Source organism: Manacus vitellinus, unplaced genomic scaffold (genome assembly GCF_001715985.3).
Source record: "Manacus vitellinus isolate BGI_N305 unplaced genomic scaffold, ASM171598v3 scaffold_77_pilon, whole genome shotgun sequence".
NCBI lineage: Eukaryota > Metazoa > Chordata > Aves > Passeriformes > Pipridae > Manacus > Manacus vitellinus.
In genome coordinates, this window is record NW_021940802.1 from 29,521 (window position 1) to 41,759 (window position 12,239).

The 12,239-nt window shown below is 44.0% G+C and overlaps 1 protein-coding gene and 1 non-coding gene across 3 annotated transcripts in view; both read left to right on the plus strand.

Moving 5' to 3' along the window:
- Positions 1-249: 249 nt before the first annotated feature.
- Positions 250-12,239, plus strand: part of IARS1 (isoleucyl-tRNA synthetase 1) — a 95,690-nt gene continuing 83,700 nt past the window's right edge. Inside the window, exons 1-6 of one of the 2 annotated variants that reach the window (XM_029964654.1) lie at positions 250-493; positions 3,453-3,542; positions 6,082-6,201; positions 6,680-6,836; positions 7,246-7,365; positions 10,772-10,854. In XM_029964654.1, the coding sequence (XP_029820514.1) occupies positions 6,083-6,201; positions 6,680-6,836; positions 7,246-7,365; positions 10,772-10,854 (479 nt within the window). In that variant the 5' untranslated portion in view covers positions 250-493; positions 3,453-3,542; position 6,082. Of the gene's footprint in view, positions 494-2,406; positions 2,451-3,452; positions 3,543-6,081; positions 6,202-6,679; positions 6,837-7,245; positions 7,366-10,771; positions 10,855-12,239 lie in introns of those variants that run through there. The other variant, XM_018084881.2, reaches the window with a different exon arrangement.
- On the plus strand, positions 4,088-4,222 carry LOC112841348. Its single transcript, XR_003212952.1, has one exon. It is a non-coding gene; the product is annotated as a small nucleolar RNA SNORA84 (small nucleolar RNA).

Consider the following 12,239-nt stretch of genomic DNA (forward strand, 5'->3'; position numbering starts at 1 on the left):
GCCTGCTGCCGCCCTTCCCCCATAGCTCCAGGCTGGGCCCGGCGGTGCGGGCGGGGAGTGGTGACCTTCCCGCGGGTCCCACAAAATGGTGCCCGCGCCTCAGCGAGGGGCGACAGCGCCTGCCCCCTCAGCGGCCCCACGCCGGGGGGCTCTTCTTGAGCCTTCAGGATGTTTTTTAAATTCCCTGTAGCCTTTCCAGCGGAATCGGCGCTTTTTCATCAGTATAGTGAAAAATTTGAACAGAGACATTAATTCTTGTAGTTAGGGGACTGCCCCAGTTACTCGTGCTGGGCCTTGGTCCCTCTGCTACAAATTTCCCCTGGTTTTCAAATCCGTTTTTTTTTTTTTTTTTTTTGGCCCTGTATATAACAAATCTGACAGTGACTTTCCCTGTTCACCTCTTCATGGCCAATTTGTTTATAAAAACTGAGCTCAGCATTGCCGAAATGGTTCCAAGTAAAGACTGTGCCTGAACAAGGGCAGCAACTCCCATGTAAGTAACACTTTATTATTATTTGATAGTGAGGGGCAAAGAAGTACAAAATACACAGGGAAGAACAAGGTGAAATGGATTTGTGATCAACATTGCTAACAACAAATTGCCAACATTTGTATTTCATTTCCTTTAAATTCCATTCAGGAGTTATATGATATTTTAAAGTCAGCTGGCCTTATCACCTGTGTGTTTTACAAACTAAATGCCAAAATGGAAGGAGCTGGCACTGGAGCAAGCACCAGTCACAGCTGTTTAAAAACCTGCAGCCTCTGAAATCTGAGGGAATGTGAGAGCAGGGAGAGGCTGCAGTGCTTCCAGAGTATATAAAGATGTTTATAAAGAAATGCCACATGCTGTGGTAGAACCCAAGCCCTCCTCCCTTTGGTCCTGAGTTGTCACAGGATTTTTCCCAGATGCATTAGACAGCAGCATGTGTTGAAATAAACTTCTGCCACTCCAAACTTTCCTCCAGGATACAGATCATCCCGGATCTCTGTGTTTGTACAGGAGACTCTGCCCTGGCAAGCACATGCACTCAGTCTCTCCCTGTCTCCTGTTGGTCAACCCTGCTTACTCTGGCCTGGGTTCTCATTTTCTGCTTCTCTGGTTGTGGTGCAGATTGAGCCCACCTTTTAGCTGTTCTGGAGGGATGTACAAAATTCTGTGCAGAAAACAATCTCATGCTTCTTTGTGCAGGCAAGAATTCCAGCCAATGTGGCTCCCTTCACATCTGGGTTGTCCCTGATCCACAGGCTGAGACACTGCCCTGGACAGACCAACGAGCTCATCCTGTACCCAGTCCTGCAAATCAAAATCCAAAGCCTTTATTGAAACATTTTATTGATAGCTACATTTGTATTAGTACCAGAGTTTTTAGAGCAATAGGAAATCATGACATGGAGGCAGCTGAACTGTTTGTGCCGTTATTGACTTGACCTTATTCCCCATGACCTGTTCTGGTTGGGATTTAGTCCTGCAGGCTGGGAGAGTATGTGTCTCCCTCCATCCCTTCCCTGGGCTGACTTCCATTCTTCCCTGTCAAGAGCCTTTTCACAGCTATTTTCAAGAGGAAATGCTTTTTAATGTATCACTGAATGTTTTGTTATTTCACAGTGGTTGCCAGCCACAGATAACATTTTTTCAAATCTTTAGGTTTCCTTTGACATGTGGGAACCCACCTACAAGTTTGGGGGATTTTATTTATTTATTTTTTTAGCTGGAGTGCAGCAGCAGAGGAGGGACTTGTATTGTAGTTACAACCTTGAGAATTGGTATCTGTAGATATTTAACAGTATCCCTTCAGTGGAGGGAAGGTCAAGCTCCTGAGAGTTGTTTGGTGGAGTCCCTCGGATGCCCTTGGTATCCAGTTACTGGGAGAAGCCCAGTGTCCTGGTTTGGCTGGGATAGAGCCGGTTGGGGTTATCCACGACACCCGGCACAGCTCCCGCCGGGGCCTCAACCCAAAGGTCAAGTTCGTTTTACTTCTGGGCTCTCACTTTTTCCTTTTTCGTGTCTGTGAGGGGAAATCCTGTGGCGGGGGAATCTTTTCACTCTGTCCTACGCTCAGGCCCGCGGATCTCCAAGAGGAAAGGGGCCGCGGCCCACGATATACCGTTTATCATTTTAAAAAGCCATTTTAGTTTGCGGAGACCCGCCCCCGTCGCGGTCCGGGCGGGACTGACCCGCCCCCCGCGGCCCCTCCAGCCCCTCCCTCAGGCCCCGCCCCCGCCACTCCCGACCAATGAGGAGCTGCGGGCGGGCACGCGGGAAGGGTTTCCCGGGCTGCCTCGCGCCGCCGTGACGTGGCGCTCCCGGCAGAGCCCGCGCCCAATGGGCGGTCGCCTTAAAAAGCCAGGTGGGTGCGGGCGGAGAGAGCGGCGAGCGGATTGGGCGGTGCGGCGGCGGCGGTTCGGCCATGCGGCGCCGGGCGCGGTCCTATCATGGCGGGACGGAGGTGAGCGGGGCCGGGGCTCCCCGCCGGCCCCGGGGGTGCAGGGCCGGCCCCGTAGGCGGGACGGGCTGTGCGGGGCGGGCGGCACCTGTAGGGTGTCCCATAAACCCGGCCCAGCAGGTGCCGGGGCTGTCACCGGCCGGAGCGCAGTAACGGGGTCCGGCCGGGCCGGCAGCTCCTCTGCGGGGGTTTGATGTTATCAGCGCCTTTTCGGGCGTTACAGCCCGTGTGTCTTGTGTGTACAACGTCATGTTTATGTGTGTTTTACTCCCTGGGTACTGTACAGATTCTTGGCTTTTTTTTCTGGAATTTAGGCTTTACTTAAACCAGGTGTTTACTAAAGGTCTTATTGCAGAGCCTTAATACTTATCAAGTCTTAATTTTGTTAATTATTTTTACAAAGAACTTCATGTGCCTTTCAATGTGTAAGATGTCTTCAGCTCACCCTTCAGCATCCTTTTACTGGAGAGGGCTTTTGAGGAAATCGCTGCAGCTGTGATGTATTTGGTATCTCCAGCACATGTTGGCTTCCCCACCCCTCGGAGCCTTCTGGAAACTGAAGAAAGCTTTTTTTTTTTTTCTTTCCATGCTTAGGAAGCAGCTGTCAGGTAATAGCAGAATTTAGTTGTCACATAACAGCTGCTTTGCTAACTCAGCTGACACTGCTTTCTGAATTTTTTTTAATCAAACTATGTAGTTCAAAGTTATTTCAAAATAACCTAGATTTCTCTTTTATTTTTCATAAGGACAAATGTTTCATTTTTAACCAAGGTATTATGATGATGACAAAAATTTCTTAAGACCTCATGAGGTACAGGGTAAAACTGACTTATCTGTATCTATCCAGCTGTATGATAAGTCCAACAAATTTTTGAAATATTGGTTCATTTCATCCATAATGGTGTTTTCATGGATTTATTTTTTTATTTTAAAGAAATTAGTATTTAAAAAAGCACATTCTAACTTGCTCTTATGATTTTAATGCTTGTTAATTTTTTCTTCTAGATAAGGAGCCCAGCATAAGTCTGAGACTGCTGTAGTACCATCTCCAGAATCTGACACCTTTCCTAGTGAATGTTGTTATCTTCTAGAAAAGTGAGTGTGTTTAAACAAAAAGCCTCTTTGGTGATGTATTATCTTAAAGTTTAACACTTTTCGCCAGAAGAAGATGAATAGGGAAACCTCCCTTGTATTTATTAACGTCTCTGTAAATTTAGAGTGTTGTCCAAAGGTGGTGTTTTATTAGATGCATTTGTGTAATAATCTCTGTAACATCATTTGTGGTGTTTTTGCTCGGTCTGTGTTCAGAGTTATCAGTTATCCTTGATTTAAAATAGGTAGGTTGCTTATAGTAATGAGCATTTTTTGCTGTAGGTACACAGAGATATTTATACCTCTGTCTATAAACTGATTGTTAAATCTTGGCTTTTTTGCCCAGCTGAGCTTGAGCCACAGATAGATTTTCCATGTGGTTTTTGTCTTTGAAGTCAGTCTGTTTAAAATTCTGCTTTGTAGCTTGAAAAAAAAAAACCCCTCCCTGTAGTGACGTTTACATATGAATTCTCATCAGTCACTTTTTTCCCCCCCATGATTCTGATGCAATAAGCTTTTAGCATTGCTCAGAGAGTGTGTGAGTGTGTGCCCTGTGGTTCCTGGGCACTGCTGTGCCCGTGCAGTGCCCCAGGGTTTAGCAAAGGGCCAACAGTGACACTGTGATTTTTGCGTGGAATCTGTGACCTGTGAGCAGCTTCCACAGCCCGGTCACAGTCACACCCCAAACCTCCACCCTCATGTGTTAGAGATTACCTGCATCTGGGCCAGTCTCCCAAACCTCTGCAGTTATCACTAAATTGGGAAGGCTGAGCTTGATCTGAGTCAAACCTGCAGATCCTCCCTCCTCAGCTCAGCGGCCTTGGAGGGGAGAAGCTTTAAGGCTGCATTCTTTTATCATCTCCTTTGTCTCTGTGATCAAATTACTGAGAAATGACATGGCCTAATTAGTGTTCCAAGGAAGGATGATGAAAACTCTCCTACACAGTGTAACTCACTGTGCTAAGGCCAGTTATTACCTTTTTAAGAGGTTCTTATCCTTTTAAGAACATGTCCACATGTTCCTTGGCAGCCCATGACTTCTTCTCTAGCTCCTGTGTCACCTGTGCACTAGGTTGGGGGATTCTCAATAATAATAATATGATAATGATAAATCAGGTTTCTTAGTGGATCTGTCATTAATCCAAAAAGGTTGGGTGATGGAGTTGGTCTGGAGGTTTCATTTTGGGGCACATTTTTTTCACCTGGGCTCAATGCACTGAGCTGGCAATTTCTGTGGTGGTCTGGGTTTCATGTAAGTAAATCTTTTGGAATTTAGGCAGCCTGTCAGCTGTAACTGGAAGTATCATCTTCATGCATTTACATTTGCTGCTGCTCATGGTTAGTGTTTACAAATCTGAGTAAATCAGAAGACTCAGTCCTTGTGCCATCGTGTGTAATTCTGCAGTGCTGAGTGGAGCTTGAGTGCTCAGTTCCTTCTGGTGTGAGTGCTCAGGAGCCACAGCACTGAAGTCAGAGGTGGGAGAACCTGTTTATTCTCTGCAGTCATCTCTTACAATCTCCATAACCAGTTTTCTCCTCTTAGGGAACTCCTCTCTTAACTATCCTTATTCCCCACAGCTTTTGCTTTGTGCTTGCTGTGCATTTTCTTGAAATCTGAGCCCTTTGAATGTTGCAGCAGGTCTGGAACACCAGACAGCTCTGTTGTGTGTTCCTTATCATGTTGAGAATTCTCCTCCCTGTGTTGCTTGTATGTTATTTTGCTTGTAGTGATTTTTCATTGATGTGGCATTCTCCAGAATTTGAGAATGGCTTTGGGCTCTGGTGGCCAAAACCCACTAAATAAAAAAAGACTTTCAGGAAATGGCCAGCAAGAGGTAGTCCACTGTGGCTTAGGTCTGATATACTTACAAAACTAAAGGGAAAAAAGAAGGGACTAGAAAGAGATTGTGGTTTTGCTGTTATCTGTAAGTTAGAGCTTCTCAAGATTCACAGCTGAGGTCTTGGAGGTTTTTCCTCATCTGTTTGAATTCTTTCCACATGTTCATCTTTCTCAAATGTGCTATTTGCAGTCTGGCTGCTTTTAGGGGCATCTGAGAATGGTGGCCTGGCCTGATGGAAAAGTGCTGCTTTAAACACTGAAATGGTGGGAGTAGATGTACAATGGAAAGGAGCCTCTTAAGTAGTCTTAATTCCTACACTTAAACTAAGGCTGCTGCTGGAGGGTCAGTTTGAACTTGGAAACTTTTCTGAAAGAAAAAAAACACAAACTTGTAACCAAAAAATAATTTGCCCTTTGACTGTTTTCTGCAGGAAACAGAAATAAAAGCATAATAAAAAGTGAACAACCATAGTTGAATGAATGGAGAATCCTTTTCCTGTTCCAAAACTTTGGTCAAAATTAGGCTTTTTTTAGATTGAAGTGGTTGCTTCCATGTCTACACTGCATGAAGCTCTTCAGAAAACTGAACTGTGGTTTGGTAGTATGGATTTGTAAGACATTAAGTTGTATTTGTGAAGTTACTTTTTCTCCCTCCTGTTCAATATGTGTTTTCTTTTCTCTCCTTGGATGTTGCTGGGAAAGGATGGTTCAACAAGTTCCAGAAAACATAAGTTTTCCAAATGAGGAAGAGAAGATACTGAAGCTCTGGAGAAATCTGAATTGTTTCCAAGAATGCCTGAAGCAATCGAAGAACAGACCTAGGTAAGGATCTATTCAAAGCTGTAGCAGCTGTGTGTGACAGTGCAGGGTTGGCTTGCCTGTCATTCTTTCCTTTGCCTTGGCTCTGTGAGCAGCAGCTGCTCCCTTTGCCCCTGGCTCGTGCTGCTGTCCTGCCATTGCCCCTTAGATTTCACTTTGTGAAGCATCAGAAATGTTCAAACAGTGGTAATAAACCTGTAACTTCCTGCTTGGTGGGTTTATAACAGAAATGTGCAGGTGAGCAAGGCCAGCCCTTTGCCAGGTGTGCCAGCTGTGGGGCTGTAGGAATCTTGGTAGAACTGGCAGTCAGGAGGAGCTGAACTGGAATGTTGCCTGTAGTCCCCCTACCAGTGTGACACCTGATAATGGAAGAGGAAGAAACTGGTGTTGTCCTAGTGAGACATAAGAATCAAAAGCTCCATTTAGACTTCCCCTGTTTGAAGGCAGTGTTTGCTTCAGTAAAGACTGTTCTGTGCTGCAGGTTTAACTTCTACGACGGCCCCCCCTTTGCTACTGGGCTCCCCCACTATGGCCATATCCTGGCAGGAACCATCAAAGACATCGTCACCAGATTTGCTCATCAGAGTGGCTTTCACGTGGACAGAAGGTTTGGCTGGGATTGCCATGGCTTACCTGTGGTATGTGTCACAAATTTGCCCACAGGTGTGTCTGGTGGTTGCTCTTTCCATGTTGTTTCCTGCTCATCAGTCACCTTTCTGTGGCCACTGCGTTGCCACAGTTTTTGTGTGGTGATTTCAGGAGCTTCCCCCTGGTCACCTGCACTTGGTTCATTGCTATAAACATGTATTTATTTGGCACATTTTTCAGAAATTGGGGTTTTTTTGTTCATTTTTCTAAAGATAGCATAGAAACAGTTACACCAGGGCAACCCTGCCTAGTTCAGGTGCAGTACTCACGAAAGCATCTCAGAAGGGTGAAAGCAGGCCCTTTAGCCTCAGCAGAATGCACAGAACACAAATTATCCAGAGAAATCCTGAAAGCTTTTGCTGACAGGGTGCTCTGTTTTGGTTGTTTCAATGCTCCCAGGAATATGAGATTGACAAGACCTTGGGCATCAAAGGGCCGGAGGATGTGGCGAAGATGGGGATTGAATCCTACAACAACCAGTGCAGAGGGATTGTGATGAGATATGCCAAGGAATGGGAGGTGAGTGAAGGCACAGCCCCTGTTCTGCTGGATGTTTCTAAATGGATGTGTGCAGTTTTTCAGGAAGGGTGAACTTCATCCTTCTGTTTGATTCTGAGCATGAATCTCATACCTTTGAGCTTCTGTGTGTTCCTCACTCGTGATCCTGAAAGGGGAACACAAAGAGTGCCATTGTGGCTCAGAACAGAGACTGCTCTGGTGTCAGAGGAAGGTGATTTGCAGGTTACCTGGAGCTCAAAGGGTCTAATGAGGTACATTGAACAAATAATAGATACCTTGAGGTTGTCTCTTTCTTTGTGCCTTCCCTTCTGTAGAAAATTGAAAGATCTGGCTTTGGTTTTCAAGTGGAACAATAAAGGAAAAGCACATTAACCTCCCTGCTTTTCTGCTCTCCCTTTCCCCAGTCATTTCATTGGCAGAGTGCAGGGAGTAGCTTGTGTTTTTGGAAGAAGAGAAGTTCTAGCATCTGATTTTCTGTCACAATAGGTGTGGGTAAACCCTCAGTCTTCCCAGAGAATATTTTGCATCCCATGAATTTAGGGAGAACATTGTTCTATGCAGACTCTTGTGGTTGGAGAGCTGTTTGAAGTAGATGGGTTAGATATTTTTTAAAGAAAAGCCCAGTTGTTTTTTTCTAATTTAGAATAATATTCATCCTGTGCATAGAACCTGATGCTCCTTACTTTTGTCCTTAGCAGTGTGCCCAGAATAAAGGACATTTAGCCCAGAACTCTGTATTTGCTGTCAGTGGGATGTGTGTGTGAAGTGATGACTCTTTTTTCCATGATTTTCTGGAGCTGAGGAGTGCCCAGGTGCTTTCCTGGCTGTGCCTCTGTTTCACAGTGCCAGCCTGCAGTAACAAGTGCCAAAGGAAGGATGGAAGAACAGGCCATATTTTTTCAGCCTTTGTGCCACAAGGCCTTCTTAAGCCAAAGAACTTTTATTTTTTCCCCCTAATTTATAATCCTTGACATTTTTTTATTCCTCTAGGACTTCTATCTATTTACATTTTGAGTCTAGATATGCTGATGGCCTCTGAAGAGTCTGTATCAAGGCATTCTTATATGCAATTTGAAGAACTGTAGTTCTTTAATATGCTTTCCAGTAAATGTTTATCTTCACCAGCAGTTTTTTCCTTTTTCTAGGCAGAACAGCCCTAATTATTTAGTTTTTCTTCCTGCAGGAGCTGTTCTACCTCATCACACTCCTCTGTATGTTTTCCAGTCCTGACGTACTTCTCTTCATCAAAATAGCAATTCCTTATTTGAGTACCACTTGCCTCTTGCCCCTGGGGAGCATTTTGAGGTTATAGCCAGTATCTGGAGACACTAGAGCTGTATTTGGTAGAAGAGCTGTGGCCTGTCTTGGCAAGTGGCTGGATGAAAAGCACAGGGATTGTACATTGGAAAAAAAAATAATCTTTAATCTACTCTCTGAAATTTTGTATTTTAAAACCATCGTTAATGATTCTTTGTTGCTTCTGGATTTATGTATATTGTTACTTTTATAAGTAACAAGATTCCTTCTGGTTCTTTGTCGTGGTTTGACCCCAGCTGGCAACCAAGTAGCACACAGTCACTCACTCCCCCCTGGCTCAGAGGGGAAGATAACTGGAAAAACAAGGAAAACTCTTGGGTGGAGATAAGAGCAGCTTAATTGAGACAAAATAAAATATTATAGCAATGCTGCTGATAATAATAATTGTAATGAAAAGGAGAGGGAGGAATAAAACCCAAAAAAACCAGGTGATGCCCAGTACAGTTGCTGACCCACTCCCAGCCTGTCTCTGCCCAGTGGTTGGGGGTTCCTGGCCAAGTCCCCCCAGTTTCTGTCCTGGGCATGACATTTTGGGCTATGGAGTCTCCCTTTGGCCAGTTTGGATCAGCTGTCCTGGCTGTGCTCCCCCCCAGCTCCCTGTGCAGTTCCTCCCTGGCACAATGGGGCACTGAGAATTCCTTGCTTGGAGTAAGCACTACTCAGCAACTAAACCAGTGGTGTGGTACCAACATTATTCCCACACTGTATCAGCTGTGAGGAGGAAAATTAACTCTATCCCAGCCAAACCCAGAACATTTTGTGTTTTGTTTTCCACAGTTGTTCCTTTGGACTTGCTGTGTCTTCAGAAGGTGGTGGTTTTGCAGTGCTGATCAGTCTTTTGCATGATGAATGGATTTTGTATCTTGTTTTGTTCATAAATTCATAAATTTCCATGTACAGGTGTATATTTCCACACACAGATGTATAGTTTAGATTATTAATAAAAATAATGAAATTCGTTTAAAAATCTTTTGACTTGTGATGAATTCAAATGTATTGGAATAGTGCTAGGAGAGGAATTGCCAACATTCCTGTTACATACAGTGTTTATTTTCTGTCTGGAGTGACTAGCAAATGCTTGAGCCTTATGGAAAAAATATAAAAGGTTCCTTGGCTGTGTAAGGTCTTTCAGTGCTGAGACCAAACAGAATGCTCCAGCTTTGTGGACCCTTGTGGGAATCAGTCCTAGGCTTTGGGTCTTTTTAGTGGAATGTCAGAGTGGCTTAAAGGTCAGGATCCAAACTGATCCATTTCAGGAGCTCAGGTGTTAATGTGAAAATGCAGAAGTGAGAGAAGGAATCTGCCTTGTGCTCACTTTGCTGGGGTGATGGTCAGTGTGGGCTGTGCCTGAGGGGGCCAGGACAGGTGTCTCTGGCTTGGCTGATGGCAGAGCAGGGCTTGGGAGAGCTGGGAAATCAGCAGTCCCACATTCCAAGTGAATCCCTGAGCTGGCTTGTTACAGCCCACCCTCTGTGGACGTGACCCCAGCCTGTGCTGAGACAGGGCCCAGCACCTGCCAGCCCTGTGGCCCTTGGCAGCCCTCCCTGGCTCTGGGCAGTCCAGGAGGGCAGCTGGCCCTGGAACAGTTTCATAACTTGTCACGTATCGATTTCTTTCAGCATTTCTTTGTCTTCAAGTTACATCAGCTTTTCGTGTAACTGAAAGCTGATAGACTACGTGTTCTGGGTTTTGACTGTCTCTGCAACAAGGAGTTTTAAAAATAGAAGTGAGACCACTGTAATGAAGAGTGGTTTTCAGGCATTTGAACCTTGGCTGAACCTTGAATGATCCACCATTTCTGTCTGATGAATGATCCTCATGATCTACCATTTCTGCTGTGTTGAACACATTTGCCTGTTGTGTGACCTTGGTTCTAAACAATTATGGTTTCATTTGTTCCTTATTTTTGCTTGTTTAAATACACTGTTTGGAACTATTATCAGGCTGAAATATTTCTTAGATGTGTTTGGTTAATATGGGACAAACACTGCACTTGAAAATCCATCTGTTTTACAGAATAAATGTTGGTAATGTGCCATGATCTTGGATGTTGAGGTGCCTTTCAATCTCTGTGTTTGTGTCTTGACAGTTCAGTGTTACCAGATTAGGACGGTGGATTGATTTTGAAAATGATTATAAAACTCTGTATCCCGAGTTCATGGAGTCTGTGTGGTAAGTTACATGCATTGTATTGTTTGAAATGTTAAGAAGACTTCAATTATTGCAAACATGTGTTGGTCCATTTATCATTAGAACTGTTCTGAAGTGTGCCAAATGCAGATAAACATCAGACAATCTGAAATATACTGATGTCAAAGTGAGGGAATTTACTGGCCTACTTTTCTCTTCTTCAGGATAGCAGGGTTTTTCAAATTAAAGTACACCAATACTGATTTCAGTGAGCCCTGAAATCTTCCTGCTCCCTGTCGACTTCAAAGCAATTCTGAAGATCTATTAATAATGTTCCTTACTTGGTTTAGGAAATTACATTATATCTCTACGTTCTTGATGTTCTTCACACTGTCAGCTGCAAATGGGCAAACTGTCCAGGCTCAGTTTAGCTCCAAACCTCATCTTCAAGCCTGAGTGCAGAGGCTGTGAATCTGCTGTTACCTTTTTCTTGGCAGCACAGTTTGGCAACTGTCTCTTGGACTCCTGATGCAGAGCTCAGTAAAGTTTGGGTATTTTGGCAATGTATTCAGGGTGCCTGTTGGAATTTCAAAAGACAAGGACAATATTACAGGTTGAGGAGAATCAGGTTGCCCCAACACAGTGAAGAAATGACAAGTTTGAGTCCTTGGGGTGATGGAACTACAAGGTGAATTGCAGAGTATGTGCTGACAAAAAGCTATTGAAAATCAAATTATATGCATATTAAAGTATTTATATGTGTATTCTTTAGTGTTAGTTTTACTAATAACCTTTAATTGTGTAGTTAGTTACATATAGTTAGATGAAGGATTGACAGACTTTCTAGATGTCCCTGAAGCCATTGGAAAGGGCAGAAGTGCCAGGGAATTTTCAGTGAGCATTGGAAGGATGGTGGAAGGCAGCAGATGTTTGACTAACTTAGCTGAAGGAACCCTGCATAATTACAAAGCAAAAACTGACAAGAAACCCTTATTTTGTAAGTTATATAAATACTTGGTGGTACCTCAAATCCTGTGTAACAAGCACCTTAAAGAAACAAACCTGACTTTTGCAAGCTGCAGGGCCTCTCTCACCAGCCCAAGCCTTTTCTTTTTCCTTTTTTTTTCTTTTCCACTTTTGAAAGACAATTTCTGGTCTTTCACTTGTGTTACAGAGGCTACCTCTTCTAATGATTGCTTTGATACAGACTTTAGGGTATAAACTTTGGATCTGAAGCCTCAAAGGTATGAGATTTCAGGAAGTATGTAGGCAGACAACCTCTTAATTTTGTAGGGTTTTTTTTCTCCCTGTTGCTGTTAAGTTTCCACGTAATCATGTAATGAAATAAATTTTTGAGAGTCTTTTTTTTGTAAAGATTTGGGTTTTTGGAAAGTCTCTAAGATGTGGAGGGACATGTGATGCCACTG